Source organism: Geotrypetes seraphini, chromosome 7 (assembly GCF_902459505.1).
Source record: "Geotrypetes seraphini chromosome 7, aGeoSer1.1, whole genome shotgun sequence".
Classification (NCBI taxonomy): domain Eukaryota; kingdom Metazoa; phylum Chordata; class Amphibia; order Gymnophiona; family Dermophiidae; genus Geotrypetes; species Geotrypetes seraphini.
Window position 1 is genome coordinate 12,085,227 of NC_047090.1, and position 18,966 is coordinate 12,104,192.

General features: G+C 45.1%; 2 protein-coding genes across 4 annotated transcripts; one reads left to right on the plus strand and one right to left on the minus strand.

The window, feature by feature from the left end:
- Positions 1-4: 4 nt before the first annotated feature.
- Positions 5-1,699, plus strand: LOC117363662 (tigger transposable element-derived protein 1-like). Its single transcript, XM_033951763.1, has one exon. The coding sequence runs from the start codon at positions 5-7 to the stop codon at positions 1,697-1,699; it is 1,695 nt and encodes a 564-aa protein (XP_033807654.1).
- Positions 1,700-6,268: 4,569 nt separating this feature from the next.
- Positions 6,269-17,627, minus strand: MTERF2 (mitochondrial transcription termination factor 2). Of its 3 annotated transcripts, none has more exons than XM_033952726.1 (2): positions 17,508-17,627; positions 6,269-8,739 (listed from the first exon to the last, which is right to left on the minus strand). In XM_033952726.1, exon 2 carries the CDS (start codon positions 8,726-8,728, stop codon positions 7,532-7,534), a length of 1,197 nt encoding a protein of 398 aa, XP_033808617.1. In that variant the 5' UTR covers positions 8,729-8,739; positions 17,508-17,627; the 3' UTR covers positions 6,269-7,531. The 3 variants fall into 3 exon arrangements, with proteins under 3 accessions (XP_033808617.1, XP_033808618.1, XP_033808616.1); XM_033952727.1 differs by having other exon boundaries at positions 17,518-17,606; XM_033952725.1 differs by lacking the exon at positions 17,508-17,627 and adding an exon at positions 16,357-16,915.
- Positions 17,628-18,966: the final 1,339 nt, after the last annotated feature.

The window sequence follows — 18,966 nt, forward strand, 5'->3', positions numbered from 1 at the left end:
CAGGATGGACGGGGTAGGCGCGGCGCGCCGACACGGGACGAAGAAGAAGCAGATGATTACGGTGGAAGTTAAGAAGGAAATCATCCAGAAGCACGAAGGAGGTATGCGAGTGGCCGACCTCGCCAGGTGTTACAACAAATCGACCTCCACCATTTGCACCATATTAAAAAAGAAGGAAAAAATAAGGTGGCTGGATGCAGCCAAAGGAGTCACCAGAGTATCAAAGCAGCGGCCGCCGGTTCTGGAAGATGTCGAAAAGTTGCTTCTCGTATGGCTAAATGAGAAGCAACTGGCGGGTGATATCGTGACCGAGAACATTATCTGCGAGAAGGCAAAGGCCTTGTACACCGACCTCGTAGCTAGACGGCCAGCTGTGCCCGCGGGCAATGAAGAAGGCTTCAAGGCGAGCAGGGGATGGTTTTATAACTTTAAGAGGAGAAGTGGCATCCATAGCGTGGTGAGGCAGGGAGAGGCTGCGAGTTTGGATGCCCAAGCGGCTGAGGCGTTCGCCGCTGAGTTCCAGGCGCTCATCGTTTCGGAGTGTTACCTGCCGCAGCAAGTTTTTAACTGCAACGAGACGGGGCTTTTTTGGAGAAAGATGCCTAAGAGGACCTACATTACAGCAGAAGAGAACGCCTTGCTCGGTCATAAGCCCATGAAAGACCATCTCACCCTCTTGTTCTGCGCTAATGCAAGTGGGGATTTCAAAGTCAAGCCCCTGCTTGTGTATCATTCTGAGAATCCACGAGCCTTCAAGAAATGCAAGGTGCAGAAAAGCCAGTTAAACGTTATGTGGAGATCCAACAGCAAGGCTTGGGTCACTCGTATCTTGTTCATTGAGTGGATCAACGAGGTCTTCGGTCCCGCAGTGAAGAAATACCTTTTAGAAAAGAAACTGCCACTCAAAGTCTTGCTGATTATGGATAATGGTCCTGCTCATCCTCCAGGCCTTGAAGACAACTTACTGGAGGAATTTGAGTTCATTAAGGTCAAGTTCCTTCCTCCCAACACGACTCCACTACTCCAGCCCATGGACCAGCAGGTCATTTCAAATTTTAAAAAGCTTTACGCAAAAGCACTGTTTCAGCAATGCTTTGAGGTAACTGATGGAACAAACCTTACCCTCCGAGAGTTTTGGAAAAATCATTTCCACATCGTTCACTGCCTCAAGATCATCAATAAAGCCTGGGATGGGGTCACTAAGAAAACCCTTAATTCTGCTTGGAGAAAACTCTGGTCTGATTGCGTTCTTGACTATGACTTGGAGGGGTTTGCTCAAGAACAGGAGCCACCCATTGTCAATGAAATTGTGTCCTTGGGGACGACCCTGGGACTGGACATGAATGAGGATGACATCCAAGAGCTGATGGAGGAACGTGGCCAGGAGCTGACCACCGATGAACTGATGGATCTGAATCTTGTGCAACAGCAAGAGTTTATGAAGGAGATCTCATCTGAGGAGGAGGAGGAGAAAAAGATGGAGGAATCTCTCACTTCAAATGAGATTAGGGAGATGCTGAAAATGTGGGAAAGAGTGCAAAATGTTGTGGAAAAGCACCACCCGAATAAGGCTGTTGCAATGCGAGCGATGAATCTGTTTAATGACAATGCAATGTCACATTTCCGCGAAATCCTCAAAAGGAAGCAGAAGCAACTGTCATTGGATAGGTTCCTTGCTAAACTCACACAGAAATCATAGTAAATGTCAAATATAGGTCAAATGATGGGATCAATTCATTTAGATGTAGTTTTCGGTTCATAGACAGTAACGCGGAAGACAAAGGCGCACGCCGACAACTGAGCACAAGATGGAGGCGTGCGCCGAAGAAAAAGACTGTTTTTAGGGGCTGTGATGGGGGGGTTTGTTGGGGAGCCCCCCCCCCACTTTACTTAATACATATCGCGGCGGCGTTGTGGGGAGTTTGGGGGGTTGTAACCCCCCACATTTTAGTGAAAATGTAATTTTTTCCCTAAAAACAGTGAAAAAGTTAAGTTTTCAGTAAAATGTGGGGGGTTACAAACCCCCCACAACGCGGCGCAATCTGTATTAAGTAAAGTGGGGGGGTTCCCCCCCTACATCCCCGTCGTAGCCCCTAAAAAGTCTTTTTCTTCGGCGCGCGCCTCTGCGCTGCGCTCAGTTTCTGCTCGCACCTTTGTCCCGGTGCGCTTTTGACCTGACACCGTAGTTTTCACAGGGAGGGGGGGATTAGATTTTTTTGTAAAGAGCTCTGAGAGCAACACATTATAACATCAAGGGCTTCTTTTTTAAACACATTATTATTTTTTAACTCTTTACAAGTATATTGTTAGTTTAGCTGTTATTTTAGTAGAAAGGGACTGTTTAATTTTTTAGGAAGCTTTGCCTGGAGCTTTCTTCCTTTTTTTTTTTTTTTTTTACCTAGGAGAGCTGATTGAAAAGTAATTAAACTGTCTCTATTTCTCTTTCCAAGAAGCAGATGTGGCAAGGCTGCGCTGGTTCTTGTGAAGTTCATACATCAATGTTTCTGAACCTGCAGTTGGACTGCCATAGTCTTCATTATTGGGTCGCATCGAGAGAAAGAACTTCATATGTTTTCTGATGGCAATTGAGGAGTCTGTGAGAGTATGCCAGAGGGGTGTGATTTAATTTTGTGTGAATCTCTTGAAATGATACGCCAAGCATATGGTGGTGTGCAGAAAGTTTTCCTCGGTGCTACTTGTGATGTCGCAAAACAGTCTACTGCATGTCTTTGAATCATTTTTTAACTGCTGCAAAAATGTATTGAATGCGAAGGACGCTACTTTGAACAAGAAAAATGTTCTGATCCTGTGGAGTCATCTGATTCTGAATAAAAAAAAACCAAAACAGTCATGTCACTTTTCAATCAGCCCTCATAATTATATTTGAAGCCTCAACTGAGAAGTATCTGTGACAAAAAAAAACAAGGAATGTGAAAAGTTTGGTAAATAAGCAGGTTAAACAACATGATCTCTATCAAGGGCTATACACTTAGTCCAGCCGAGTTTCCAGTTTATTGTAAGCTATTTTTCCTATGATACAGAAAGCTGTTAACTTGCTGGATTAAGTGTATAGCCCTTGATGGAGATCATGTTGTTTAACTTGCTTTTATTTTTACCAAACTTTTCAAACCACCTTCTTACATAAATGAAATGCTTCTTGGAGATGTTAAGAACATAAGAATTGGCGCTGCTGGGTCAGACCAGTGGTCCATCGTGCCCAGCAGTCCGCTCACGCGGTGTGCCTTATGTCAAAGACCGGTGCTCTACCTGCGTACGTTCTGGTTCAGCAGGAACTTGTCTAACTTTGTCTTGAATCCCTGGAGGGTGTTTTCCCCTATAACAGCCTCCGGAAGAGCGTTCCAGTTTTCTACCACTCTCTGGGTGAAGAACTTCCTTACGTTTGTACGGAATCTATCCCCTTTCAGCTTTAGAGAGTGCCCTCTCGTTCTCTCTACCTTGGAGAGGGTGAACAACCTGTCTTTATCTACTAAGTCTATCTTGAATGTTTCAATCATATCCCCTCTCAGTCTCCTCTTTTCAAGGGAGAAGATGCCCAGTTTCTCTAATCTCTCACTGTTAAGATCTGCAGCAAAGGGAAAGATGTCCTGAAAGAGGACAGCTCTACATACATCACAAAAGCCTGCAGAACTGTCTTCCTGACTTCACTTTCTCTCAAACTGAAGAACAAAAGGAACTAGGGCTCAAAATTCCCAAAATTACTGGATCAGTAGGATATGAAAGGTAGGGTGATACAGAGGCATCCATCTGCTGATCAGACATCGGAGGTATTATTACTCCTGGTGGAATTCTGTGCAAAAAAAATTCAAATTCTGCAAGTTTATTTGACATTATTTAAATAATAATTTTGCTAATTATCATCCAGAATTTCAGTACAATTCAGTATTTTCATTATACTAGAGAAAATAAAGAGCCAACATGTCTCTCATCCCTTCCCCCAGTTAGAATATCTCTTACCCCTGTCTCCACCCAGCCAACATCTCTCTCAACCCTGTTCCCCCCCAGCCAGCATCTCACTCCTGTCTCCCCAGCCAGCATCTTTCACTCTCTTCCATTGTCTCCAGTCCAGCATTCCTCTGTGATGATTCTGGCTAATGGCAAGCTGCTGCTGGCTTTGCAAGCTTCCCTCTACTATAGTCCCAATGAAAAAGAGGAAGCGACTTAATCGAGGGTGAGACTGTGGTAGAGGGAAGTCTACAGAGCCCGCGCAGGCGGTTATTGCTGGCAGTGATTCAGGCTGCAGCGATGGAATGCTGACCCAACACCAACAGTTACACAGACCTCAGGTAATTCTAAGTCCCTGGGGAATTCTGCACAAATTTCCGCCAGGAGTAGTATTATAGTTACAAAAGGCTTAATTGGTGCCGATAATTGGCAATTAACAACTCATAATTGACACTAATTGCACTTAATTGATTGGTAGGTGCCTACCACTTTCAGGCAAACGTCTACTCCAAGGATCCTACTAGAATGTAGGTGTGGTTAAGGAGCGGATCATGGGCATTTTTGTTCTGTAGGGGCCTGTTTTGGACTTAGGCAGACTCTTTTAGGACAAGAAAACCCTGGCATAAATAGGGTATGCCTAAGGTTTGGATACCTACCGACGCCCAAGCCCACTTTCGGCATCACTAAGCGTAATTCATAAAGTGTGCCTGGTAATAATGAAGGCAGACTCCGCGGGGGCCTTCCCTCTTGCCAAACTGATAAAGCCTCTTCTGACCACGATCCCGCCCCTCAATCAGAAAGTAACTTCAGAGGGGGGGTGGGATCAAGACCGGCAGAGTTATAATGATTTAGCAAGAGGGAAGGCCCCCAAGGAGTCTGGCTTCATTATTGCCAGCTGGTTTAGCGGGACCGGGACAGGACCGAAGGCAGGGCTGCTCACAATCTGGATGCACCGCTGACTCCTCACTCCCCCTCCTCCTGGGGACTGGCAAATAGCATGGAGGACCACTGCAGCCACTACCAGGAGGAATCAGCTACCTGCCTCACATGTCAGTCCTGCCCCTGACCCGCAACTCTGTTGGAAGAAGCAAAGGTAAAAGGTGATGGGGAGAGATCTTGGATGTAGGTGGAGGGAAAGAGAGATGAGGTGTTGGAAGAAAGAGGGGATAAGATATGCTGGATGGAGGGGGCAAGACAGTAGATACTTGTTAGAAGAGTGAAAATAAAGGGAGAAAGAGAAGATGCTGGAAGGGGGAGAGAGGGAATAATTAGCAAAAAAAACCCCAAAAACTGGAGAAATGAAGACAGGAATGAGAAGAGGAAGATAGACTGCAGACTCTGGAAATAAAATTAAGAAAAGATAGAAGAAACCAGAAACTGGGCTAAATATGAATAAATTGTCCAGACAAAAAGGTACAAAAAATAATGTTATTTTTAATTTCATGAACAGAAAATGCAGTTTTCCTGTAAATTTCCACTGCTTTCTTTTCTCTGGTGTTAAACTGAATATGGCTTCTGTTTTATTTCTGTCTACATTTAAGTTTGTGGTTGTTTTTTCTATGTAGGGGCCTTGTGACTATGTTAGCTTTGGGATATATGCATCACAGATAGTTGCATTATGTTTAGTGACTTATGAGATAGCTGATGGGGAGGGTGAACAAATTTCTAACCTCGGTTTATATTCAAGTCAACCTTTTGGGATGGGGAAGTATATCTCGGTTTATATTCAAGTCAACCTTTTTGGATGGGGGGAAGTATATCTCGGTTTATATTCAAGTCAACCTTTTGGGATGGGGGAAGTATATCTCGGTTTATATTCTAGTCAACCTTTTTGGATGGGGGGAAGTATATCTCGGTTTATATTCAAGTCAACCTTTTTGGATGGGGGGGAGTATATCTCGGTTTATGTTCAAGTCAACCTTTTTGGATGGGGGGGAGTATATCTCGGTTTATATTCAAGTCAACCTTTTTGGATGGGGGGGAGTATATCTCGGTTTATATTCAAGTCAACCTTTTTGGATGGGGGGGAGTATATCTCGGTTTATATTCAAGTCAACCTTTTTGGATGGGGGGGAGTATATCTCGGTTTATATTCAAGTCAACCTTTTTGGATGGGGGGAAGTATATCTCGGTTTATATTCAAGTCAACCTTTTTGGATGGGGGGGAAGTATATCTCGGTTTATATTCAAGTCAACCTTTTTGGATGGGGGGGAAGTATATCTCGGTTTATATTCAAGTCAACCTTTTTGGATGGGGGAAGTATATCTCGGTTTATATTCAAGTCAACCTTTTTGGATGGGGGGAAGTATATCTCGGTTTATATTCAAGTCAACCTTTTTGGATGGGGGGGAGTATATCTCGGTTTATATTTGAGTATACATATACAGTAAGCCCCCAGTCCAGCCCTGCTGACCCTGCAGCAAACAGCCAACCAACATGATCGGCCTGTATTATTTATTCATTTTTACATCTCCTTATAATATCATAGGGTCCCTGCCCCAATTTGCAGAATGAGGTTGAGGCCCAATTGCCATATAGAAAGGCTATTTTTAAGTAAATACACTATGCAAATTTTCTTCCTGAGGGTTTTTTTAAACATTATTTGTTAATCAATGTCTATGTGGTCAGTGGTTTGGTGATTTGGTGCTTTGGAAGGAACCCAATCTGAGGACTTTGTTAATGATACTATTATTTCTCTTTGGGCAGAATTTAATTCTTTTTCCTCCCTCACAATTAACCACACTTACCATATCCTAGGGAAGTAAGCAGAGAACATAATCAGGTTACATAGCTTTGTCAGTGCTTCTCGGATTTTTATATTTCACTTTATATTGCTTTTCTGGGTTTAACCACCTGGAGGCATTCCTATATAGTTATAGGGGGGAGGTTAGAGGTGTTTGACAATCTGTTCATTTTTTCCAACAGATTTGGTTCCTCTGGAGATATTTTTTGATCTTTTGTGAAAGTTTCAGGAAGTGCTTAGTCCAAATTTTAACATAATCAATGCAGGAGATAGGTTTGCATACAATAGACAGTGCATGCAAATTTCTCTCATGCATATTCAATATGGATGTGTCTTGACTGAGTTGAGAACCCCTAGGTTAGAGTAGTGGTTCTCAACCAGAGTGTCAAGACACATTGTTGTGTCACCAAAGATTTGGCCGATGCATTATGTGTGCTTTCCTTAACAATAGGTTGAAGAGAATGGGGAATAATGGAAACTTGACGACATAAATCATCTCTACTATCGCCACCCCAACTGGAAATGCCCTTCTGTTGCATCGTTAGCCACAATGAAATGATAGACCGAGTTTTTCATCTGTTCAGCTGTAAATGGGTTAAAGGAATTGCTGAGCTAGGTAAACATACAGTCATGTGAACAAATTAGGATACCCCATGAAATATTCACATATCGATGTCAAATCTTAGTTTTTATCTCTAGAAAACAACAAAAATTGTCCTTGATTTACTCGTGAAATAAAAGATACCTTCTGTTGATCCTGTGCTGTTTGTCAGTACAGCAGGTTCTGATGAAAATCTGCAGCTTTTTGTGTTCTACCCAATAGGTTAATCTTCAATTTTTAAGGGTGCAACAGGATTAAAAAGTGGGCGTGTTTTGGTCATTTGGATTTTTCCATATTTGTCTTCAAATTCCTTCTTTGTCCCAGTCAAACTTTCCAGATTTTGATTTTTGAAACTATAGCCAAGCACTGATAATTTTTTAATCCTGTACTGCACAATCTGAGGGGTCAATTCCAACACAGTCGGGGTCATTTTTATCTGCTCCAGTGAAATTCCTTCTTTCATCAAACACTCAAACCGTTCCTTGAGAACAGGAACTGGGTAGTACAACATGGCTGGGCATTTTAAAACTAGCTGCTTTAACTCTTCATGGCTACATTTAAAAATGTTCTTGGAAAAGGAAATAGCATTCTCCATGTTGTCTGGACCAAGGTTAAAAAGAAACCCCTTGAGCTTGGAAAGCAGATGCAGAAGCTCAGAGTCTGTGAATCCCACATTACGTAGAAACTCTAGGTTACTCTTTACAGTCTCTACAGACTTTGAAAGGATAAACGGGTTCTGGGTCAACAATTTCAGCAACCAGATTTTCACGTCAGCATGGGATCCTCCTAAATTCAGGTACTGTTCCTGCAGTGTTTCAATCACTAGTTGATTTTTCTCAACCATATTGCAAAACACATGGGGCGAGCTGCTCAGAAGTTTGATGATTATTCTATTCTTAAATCCAAGCTCTTGGAAGTATTCAATATTGGCTTTCTGATTCTCTTGGTGCCAGAAGGAAAAGAATGACTCTGGGAACCGTGCTATGACCTGGACAAGTTCTTTCTCGTCAGGGCATAATAGTTGCCACAGATTTCTCCGAGCATTGATATCTGCAGGAGCGTGGAGCACAGCTTCTGGACAATGCTCTAAAATACTGGCAATGATTGTCCTGCTGGCCCCCATCTCTTTTAACATATTAGCAGTTTCATCAACATATGAGACATCCTGTACAAGGACCCAGCTTTTCAGTCGACGGATTTTTGTAATGTCAACACAAAGCCTATTCAGGCTTTCTACAAGTTTTTTGTTTTCTTCTTTCAGCTTCTGTTCACTGATGTAAGTGCAATACTTGAAGAAGCTTCCATTACTCCTTGGATTCCACGGGTGTGATGACGCCAACCACATTGTGCATCGATGGCATCGCAACAAGGAAATGGTACACATACCTACAACAGAACCAATGGTGCCTCCCAGCATCATGCACTGTCCCACTGAAAAAAAAAAAAGAAGCAAGAAACTCATTATCAGGCATTTTAGCTAATTTGGCCTACAAATTTCTGAATCCTGTTGGTATATTAGCTATAAAGATGTGCAATGCAGAAAAACTATAGAGGTTCTATGAGACAAACATTGCAGCTCTCCTTCTACATCACTCTCCCCCACCAGGCAGAAGCATTACCAGTTACAAAGACTGACTCCCTAGTAGTGCGTTGCATTACACTGCTGGAGTGCGGGTGCCGCCGTTTTGAAAGAGGGTGGTGTCAGGGGTAGAAGTGATTGGGCTTTGCAGCTGCCGGTTGGGGATGTCCTAGGATCCCCTCTGAGAGGCATCTGTGGGGAGTCAATGGGGGCTGCCCTTGGCTCGCAGATCTTGTATTGAAGAACAGTGTGGGGAGGGAAATTTTACAAAGCCCTTTCCTATATGTAAAGCATGTTTTATGTGATCAAATAGACGCATATAAAAGATCGTGCCTGTTGTATGATATGCCTGTAGGCATTCCCAAGGTGGTTGTGGTGAGTTGTTTATGTGGCACCCTTTATGTGAACTTCACAGCAGTGCCCCACTGCTCTGTTGCCATGTCTAGGTGGCCAGTCCATCACAATACTGGCCCCTCCCACATCCAAAAGGTCTTGTTCGGGATGAAATTTGGGTTGAGAATGTGGTATATAGACATACTGGCAGTCTGGACAATCAAATACCTGGTCGTATAGATGATGTACTTTTTGAGATTGGACATTGGGCGACTAGCACCCTACCTCCAAATTGATTATGCCCTTCCATGGATTTAAGGGCTCCTTTTCCAAAGGTGCGCTAGCAGTTTTTAGTGCGTGCTAGCCGCTACCGCCTCCTTTTAAGCAGGCGGTAATTTTTCAGCTACTGTGCACTAAAAACGCTAGTGCACCTTTGTAAAAGGAGCTCTAAGTGTTGTATTGAAGACAGGTATTTGTTGCTAGAATTATCATGGATGAGATTTCATTATTTGGTCTTTTGATTTTCATTTGGCAACAGTCCAGTCTGCATTCTAAATTTGTGCCCAGTACTAACCTTAAGTTCTAGCTACTGGAGTTCCCATCAAAGCCCTCCCCAGCCCATCCTAAACAGAATTGCCTTGTATCGGGAATGCCTGCCCAGTACCAGCCTAACTATTCTTCTGCTCTCCCTGGAACCATTCTCTGTTCTTTCAATTGCTCAGCTAATTGTATCGATGCTAGTACATCCTATACCCTTGATGCTGGCAGTTGTTGAAATATGTTGCATTTATTTACTGTAATTTAGACTGATATTTTTTGATTTGTTGTTTTGTTTGATATTTGTATTAAAAGTTTTATAATTCCTCTTTTGTGCTATCCAGTGTTAATTTCAATTATATTTAGATTAATTTCCTGTGCAAACTTGCTTTTGTTGATATTTGGTAGTAGAGTTCACCAGTTTTTGTCCATTCTGTTTTTCATAATTAGATTGTAAGCTCATTTGAGCAGGGACCTTCTCTTGTGTATTTGATGTACAGTGCTGCATGCGTCTGGTAATGCTCTAGAAATAATAAATAGTGGTAGTCCAGCCTCTCTGGTGCTGCTGAAGTCAACTTTTATCCATCTTAACACATTAGACCAGTGTCTCTCAAACTGTGTGTCATGGCACAGTGGTGTGCCCCAAAGAGTTTCCAGATGTGACACGAGAGATTCCAAAATTTTACTTTATCTTTAAAAATTCCCTTCATAAGTATATACTAGACTAGATGGCATGTACATCGCATACGTAAGGGGCTGTAAATGTTATGCACGTCTGTGTGTGTAAAAATACAACCGCCCAGACAAGCATCATTCTTTGACGTGATTAGTCCTTGCAAACTAACGGCAAGTAATTTTAGTTTTTATGCAGTACTTATCCTAACTTGAGCAACAAAGCAATTGAGGCTTTGTAACTCTTTGGATCTTCTTATCTTTGTGAACTTGGATTTTCAGCTCTGACAGAAATTAATTTAAAAAAAAAAGAGAACGACTGCAGATTAGAGAATGACACGATGGTTGTTACCTGCGGCTAGCCCGCCGAAAGAGTGATAAAAAAAAGGTCACCGCAAATATGGGGACAAGGCCATTCACCACTCTGTGGAGTGGTGAATGGTCTTGTCTCGCAGTTAAAGGAGTGAGCACGCATGGTGAACGAGCACACACGGTCCGACAGCCCCCTCTCCCCCGCCGGCCATGCATCTCCCTCCTTCCCTTTCCCTTCTCTTCGTGGCAATTTCTATAAGGCTATGCGTTATATTGCAACTGGAGCCTTGAAGTCGCGTCGCGTGTGGCTGCTGGAAAAGTCTCCTCTGACGCAACTTCCTGTTTCCGGTTGCATTGTAGGAGACTTTTCCAGCAGCAACATGTGACTCTTCCCTATCAGTCTCCTCTGCCTTTTCTCCTTACCTCCTCACCTCCCTTCCCCAATCCCATCCACTTTGGTTAATTCATTCTACTTAAAGAACAACCTTCTCTCTAGGTTTGTGGGGACGGGGTGGTGACGGGGACCGAGCTCATGGGGCCGGGACGATGATGGAGACCGAACTCGCCGGGACGGTGATGGGGTCCAAGCCCACGGGGATGGGGACAAATTTTTTCCCCGTGTCATTCTCTACTGCAGATGGTGGATGATAACATGTGTGTTTTCTTGTCGACTATCGAGCCATAGTTTCAGTTAATTTGCACTCAAAAACAAGCACATCCATCGCATTGATTAGCAATTTGATTCTATCTACTTGTTTCACCGTTGTTACAATTACCCATAAATAGTTTAAAGAACTAAATAAATAACTCTTTGTTGGTTTTGCAATTTTATGATGTCAATTATGTGCTGCAAAAAACATTTGCTCCGTTTAGTGTGCAAGAGCTAAAAATGTTTTGAGATACTGCATTAGACGGTTGAGATATTTCAATTTTTACAGTTTGTGCTATGTGGTCAGGTGCTGGTCATTAGCAGAATATATTCTATAATGCAGACTTTCAAAGAATTGATTGAAGCACAGGTTTCATTTATTGCAGAACACAACCCTTTTATATGTGTTTAGCCCATGTCAGAAGTTTTCCATTGGTTGCCAGTAGAATGTCATCATTGGTCGGCTGCTAATTACTTCACATACCTGTATGTCATTATGTGCATTCAAATGCTAAGGAAAAAAGTGCAGGGAGCTTAGTGCAGAGTTTCTCAAGTGCTCAATGCACAAGTATTTGCAGTATCATGGCTGCAGAAAGGAGTTGGAATGCACAAGAAAACTGTGCACCAATACTTGTGGAGGCATCAGTGCTGTGCTCATTTATATCCCATGATAACATAAGCACATAAGCATTGCCTCTGCTGAGTCAGACCACAGGTCCATCATGCCCAGCAGTCCGCTCTCGCGGTGGCCCCCCAGGTCAATGACCTGTAGTGATCTATTACTCAAGAGCATTTTGTCTTGTATAGTAACCCTCTAATTGTACCCCTGGATTCCCTTACCCTTCAGGAACTCGTCCAATCCCTTTCTGAAACCCAAAACCGTACTCTGCTCAACCACCCCCTCTGGAAGCGCATTCCAGGTGTCCACCACCCTCTGGGTGAAGAAGAACTTCCTAGCATTTGTTCTGAACCTATCTCCCTTCAATTTTTTTGAGTGCCCTCTAGTTTTTGTTGCCCCCGCCAGTCTGAAGAATCTGTCTCTCTCTATCTTCACTATACCCTTCATGATCTTATAAGTTTCTTTCATATCCCCTCTAAGTCTCCACTTTTCCAGGGAAAAGAGCCCCATCTTCTCCAGCCTCTCAGCATACGAGAGGTTTTCCATGCTCTTTATCATTTTTGTTGCTCTTCTCTGGACCCTCTCGAGTATCGCCATATCTTTCTTTAGGTACTGCGACCAGTACTGGACGCAGTACTCCAGATGCGGTCGCACCATTGCCCTGTACAGCAGGAGGATAACTTCCTTGGTTCTGGTAGTGATACCTTTTTTGCTAATGCCCAACATTCTGTTCGCCTTTTTTGAGGCCACTGCGCATTGTGCTGCCGGTTTCATTGTTTTATCCACCAAAACCCCCAAGTCCTTTTCTAGGTTGCCTTTTCCCAATGTCATCCCCCCATCGTGTAGTTGTACATCAGGTTTCCTTTCCCTATGTGCATAACTTTACATTTCTCCACATTAAAGCTCATCTGCCATTTATCTGCCCACTCACTCAGTTTGTCCAGGTCCCTTTGGAGTTCTTTACATTCCTCTACAGATCTAACCTTACCGGAGAGTTTTGTGTCATCCGCAAATTTTATAACTTCACACTTTGTCCCTGTTTCCAAGTCATTAATAAATATATTGAATAGGAGCGGTCCCAGCACTGACCCCTGTGGGACGCCACTTGTGACCCCTTTCCAGTCAGAATAGAGTCCCTTTACTCCTACCCTCTGTTTCCTGTTTGCCAGCCAGTTTCTGATCCATCTGTGTATGTCCCCTTCCACCCCATGGTTCCACAGTTTCCTTAGAAGGCGCTCATGGGGTACCTTGTCAAAGGCTTTCTGGAAGTCTAGGTATACTATGTCTATGGGGTCACCTTTGTCCAAAAGTTTGCTTATCCCCTCGAAGAAGTGCAGCAGGTTTGTTTGGCAAGATCTTCCAGTACAGAAACCATGCTGGCTTGTTCTCATCAGCTTATTTTTTTCTATGTGCTCACTGATACTGTTCTTGATCAATGATTCGGCCATCTTCCCCGGAACTGATGTTAAGCTGACCGGTCTATAATTCCCTGGGTCGCCTCTGGTTCCCTTCTTGAAGATAGGTGTAACATTTGCTATTCTCCAGTCTTCCGGTATTACCCCTGTTTTCAGGGATAGGTTGCAAATCTGCTGCAGTAACTCCACTATTTCGTTTCTAAGTTCTTTTAGTATTCTTGGGTGAATTCCGTCCGGGCCCGGGGATTTGTCAGTTTTTAGCCTATCTATCTGTTTGAGTACATCTTCGAGGCTTACCTCCATGCACGATAATTTTTCCTCTTGGTCCCCCTTGAAGAATTTTTCCGGTTCCGGAACATTGGATGTGTCCTCTTTCGTGAAGACCGACGAGAAGAATGTGTTTAATCTGTCCGCCACTTCCTTTTCCTCCTTTACCACTCCTTTCCTATCCCCCTCATCCAGGGGTCCCACCTCCTCCCTCGCCGGCTGTTTCCCTTTCACATATCGAAAGAAAGGTTTAAAGTTCCGTGCCTCCTTTGCAAGCTTCTCTTCATATTCTCTCTTTGCTGTTCTGACTACGCGGTGACATTCTTTTTGTGCTTCCTGTGCTCTTTCCAATTTTCCCCGGTTTTATCCTTTTTCCACGTCCTGAAGGATTTTTTTTTATCTTCTACCACCTTCTTAACTTCTTTTGTTAACCATGCTGGGTCTTTTGCTTGATTCTTTCTGCACCCTTTTCTAAATCTGGGTATATATCGGTTTTGCGCCTCGTTCACCGTGTCCTTGAATAAAGTCCAGGCTTGGTCCACTGTCTGTGCCCTTCTGGAGCAGTTCTTGAGTTTTCTCTTTACCATGTGTCTCATAGCATCATAGTTCCCTTTCCTGAAGTTGAACGTTGTTACAGTGGTTCTCCTCCCCTTTGGCATACTTAGTTCCACTTTGAATTGGATCGTGTTGTGGTCACTGTTCCCTAAAGGTCCCGCTACTTCTACTTCTTGGGCAGGTCCTCTCAGCCCGTTGAGGATTAAATCCAGAATAGCTGCCCCTCTCGTTGGTTCTTTGACGAGCTGTTCCAAGTAGTAGTCCCCTACAGCCTCTAGGAACTCCAATTCCTTTGAACAATTGGAAACTCCATGGCTCCAGTCTATCCCTGGGTAGTTAAAATCTCCCATAACTATGATGTTTGCGTTTTTACATTCTCGCCTCAACTCGGCTCTCAGTTCTTCATCTATTGCTTCTGTTTGCCTGGGCGGGCAGTAATACAGCCCCATCTTTATCTCGGTTCCCTTTCTTCCTGGTATTTTAACCCATATTGATTCCAGTTGGCCATTGTTGGTGTGTTCCCTGCACTTTCCCCACTCAATATCCTTTTGGGATACTGTCTTCCGAATCATCAACACCTGGTTGACTGTCGGCTTTCCCCTTCCTCTCAGTTTAAAGCTTGCTCTATTCCTCTCTTGATGTTGTTTGCTAGTAGTCTAGTTCCCGCCGTGCTCAGGTGTAGTCCATCTCTCCTGTAGAGCTTGTTCTTGCCCCAGAACGTTGTCCATTTCCTCACGAAGTGAAATACCTCTTCTTCACACCATCTCCTCAGCCAAGCATTTATTGATTGTAGTTCCGTCTGCCTCTTCACATCAGCCCTCGGTACTGGTAGGATCTCCGAGAACGCTATCCTCTGTGTCCTCATCTTCAGCTTCCTTCCCAAGATCATGAACTGTTCGGTGAGTGCCTTCCTGCTGTAGTCTCTCCTGGCGACATCGTTCATCCCGACATGGACCATCACTGCCGTCTCTTCCGTCTCTGCTCCCTCCAGGATCCTTTCAATTCTGTCGATGATGTCCTTGGTTCTTGATCCTGGGAGACAGGTCACCAGCCGATCCTCTCTCCCTCCTGCTATGTGACTGTCCACCTGTCTCAAGATCGAGTCTCCCACCAGGATTGTAGATTTCCCTTCTTTCAGTCTCCGCTGTGGTCGCATATCAGTGTCTTTGGTGGTTCTCATTTCTTCTCCCTCTAGGTTCTAGTAGGATCCAGCTTCTTCCTCCTGCGAGTACCCTCCATGGGATCCTTCATCCTTGGTGTCGGATAGCTCGTGTCCTCCGCTCGGCGCATCCTCCTTGTGCGTGCGCTGCTCGGGTTCTTGTTCTTCTGCTCTCCTGTAGGCGTCCTCGATGAACTTCTCAAGTTCTTTGACCTGTTCCTCGAAGTGCCTCTCTCTCGTGGGGTAATCGGCTGTCAGGAATGGGTCTTCTGAGATGTAGAGTCCCTCTAGTTCCTGGATCCTGTGCTTCAGGTGACTAACCTTACTCTTCAAGCTCTTCAGTTCCTGACATCGTCCGCACACATACAACTGTCTCCCCGAGGGGAGGTAGTCGTACATGTGGCAGTCCGTGCAGAACACTGGGAAGCTCAATCCCTGGGCTCCTGCAGCTTCCATGCTTGTCCGCCTTCTAGAAGTTCGTATACTCTTTGCTTGCGTGCTCACTCTTGATCCTGGCTCTTCCTGATCTTCTTTGTCCTTTGTTTCCTTCCGCCTGTGCGTGCGTGCTGTCCTGTTCTTCATAGCCCTCTCTGCCTGTCAGAACCTTTTACTTGAGTTTGCCTTTTCCTAACCCTACACCACTGCCTTCTGCTTTTGTGAGTTCCCCCTGTTGGTGTTTGTTCTCTTTTTCTAGTGTGCGCTCTCTCTGTGAATGTTACCTCTTAGGTTTGTCTCCTGGGCCTGCCCTTTATCTGTCTTCTGTTCTTACTACTACACTTCTGTGCCCTCTGTGCCTGTCGCTGCTCTTTTGTTTTTGTGTGGGTGCGGCCCCCCTGGATCTATCTGATTTCCTGTCTTCAGTGCCTTCTGTCCCTTTTGCTTCTCTTGTCTGTATGTGGCTTTCCTCCTGTGACCTTGCTACCCTTTGCCTGTGTGCCTGCTACCACTTACCGTGCTGCCTCTCCTTGTGCTCTAGGGTGTAGCGGTCTGGCTCCTCTTACGGCTCTTCGCAAAGGCGCTCTCGCTAAGGCGAGCACCAAACGGCTGCGTGCTGTTGGCTCCGACGCGGTGTGGGTGGGGGGAGCTAACTCTCGCCGCTACCCGCTCCTCGTTCCCACTGTGCCCTGCTTCCTCCTTTGCTAGTTCTTTACCTGCCTCTCTCCCAGCTCTCTCTTCTTCAGCTACCGCCTGCTCTGCCTGCCTCCACGCGGTATTCGGCATGAAACCAGATGTAAAGAACTATACAGCAGATCAGGCTAGATAGACAATTTTCTAAATTTAGAGTTTTAAAGCAAGAGTGGAGAAGACATTCATTTTTCTGCAGCTAATAGGGTTGCAGTATTTTTACCACCTCATCTCCTCTTCTTCCTGGAGCTGGGGGCCATGTCTGGAATGCCTGTGAGCATGCTTGGAGGTGACTCAAGTGTGTTCATGCTACAGCCCCTCAGTGTCTCTCCTCAGATAAGCCGCTCTTAGCTGTCCCTTATGCCTGGAATAAGCTACCTAAGTGTTGCCCCTTCCCTTGTTTAAAAGTAGACTGAACCCCCCCCCCCTTCTTGATAGAGCCTTCAAATCAAAAGCTTATTCCACCCCGCTCACTAGCGTAGCCAGCAGATTAACTATCCCCTTAAGTCAGGGGTCTCAAAGTCCCTCCTTGAAGGCCGCAATCCAGTCGGGTTTTCAGGATTTCCCCAATTGAAAGCAGTGCATGCAAATAGAGTTCATGCATATTCATTGGGGAAATCCTGAAAACCCGACTGGATTGCGGCCCTCAAGGAGGGACTTTGAGATCCCTGACTTAAGTGAATCCCCCGCCCTGCATCTTGTCTGTTTAGAGTAGACTGTAAGCTCTTTGGAGAGGGGACTGTCTCATTTGTGTCTGGTAGTGCTGTCGAAATAATGAATAGGAATAGTGGTAGGTTTCCATGGCAACTGCGGCGCTTTTTGCAGCACTTGGTGGAGGAAGGAAGTTGTGCGCAGACTCCACACGGGACAAGGCCTGGCGGCCCCTTCCGCTGCTCTGCCCGAGTGTTTTGGTGTGGGAGCGAGGAGCAGAGTTTTAGCAGCTGTTTTCCTAATTCCCTCAAAGCTTGGGGTCCTACCGTCACTCACGTCCACGGCAGCAGGAAGTGACGTCGGCGTGGCGGAAGTGGCGCGAGGAGAGCCAGGGACGACGCAGACGTGGCAAGAGCGGGGAGGGAGTCGCGGAGACGTCACGTCCTGTCCCGCCCCGCCTCTTGGGCTGCTCGTGCTCTCACTGCGCGCGCACTTGTGCAGTAGCCCTACACGCGCAGAGATGGTTTAATAGCGGCTTCCTATTGAAGTGCAGCAAAGGCGTGGGGGAGGAACATTAACTTCTATACCATTGCAAAGAAAAACAGATTCATCACTGGCTTAATGTACTAAAAGTAGCAACCTACTCGACTAAAGAGAATTTGGACCAGTGGCTGCTCTCTACAAGAATTCTCAGGGAATAGCCTTACTACCCCTAGGTTCAGGAAAGCACAGTTGCTTACCATAACAGGAGTGATCCAGGGACAGCAGGCCAGATGTTTTCACATGTGGGTGACATCATCCACGGAGTCCGGTACGAACAGTTCATAGACAACCCCGCGAAAGACAAAGGCACGCGCTGACAACTGAGCGCAAGATGGAGGCGCGTGCCGAAGAAAATTACAGTTTTTAGAGGCTCCGACGGGGGTTTTTGTTGGGGAGCCCCCCCAGTTTACTTAATAGATATCGCGCAGGCATTGTGGGGGGTTGTAACCCTCCACATTTTACTGTAAAGTTTCAAGTTTATTGACTTTTTAATATACCGACCATCAACAAGTATCTGGCCGGTTAACAATAAAATTTTAAAAAGAGAGAAAAAAAAAAGGGAAAAAGTGAAGTTTTCAGGAAAATGTGGGGGGTTAAAACCCCCCAAACCCCCCCACAACACAGTGTGATCTCTATTCAGTAAAGTGTGGGGGGGGGTTCCCCCCCGTCAGAGCCCTAAAAACAGTAATTTTCGGCGGCTTGCGCCTCCGCGCTGCGCTCAATTGTCTGCGCGTGCCTTTGTCCCGGCGCGCTTTTGACCTGACACCGGTACGAACAGTGCTAAAAGTGTACTGTCACGTTATACTTCGAGACTTCCCGCACCACACACGAGTGCCTTCTTGTGCAACATCAGCTCGAGGCTCCTCAGTTCCGTAAGCAAGCTAAGAAGCCAACCAGGGGAGGTGGGAGGAATGTGAGAATCTCTGCCTGCTGTCCCCAACCTTTTGTTATGGTAACTGTGCTTTATCCTAGGACCAGGGGTCGGTACTTCCTGTCCTCGAGAGCCACAACTTAGTCGGGTTTTCAAGATTTCCACAATGAATATGCATGAGATTGATTTGCATGGACTGCTTCCATTGTATTCAAATCAACCAGGGGAGGTGGGAGGAATGCGAGAATATCTGCCTGCTATCCCCAACCATCTGTTATAGCAGTGGTTCCCTGGAGGAACACCAGGCCAATTGGGTTTTCAGGCTAGCCCTAATGAATATGCATGAAGCAAATTTGCATGCCTATCACTTC

What these genes read in the sequence shown, in the direction of transcription:
- LOC117363662 (XM_033951763.1), top strand. Translation starts at nt 5, where the DNA reads ATGGACGGGGTAGGCGCGGCGCGCCGACACGGGACGAAGAAGAAGCAG.
- MTERF2 (XM_033952726.1), bottom strand. Translation starts at nt 8,728, where the DNA reads ATGATGCTGGGAGGCACCATTGGTTCTGTTGTAGGTATGTGTACCATT.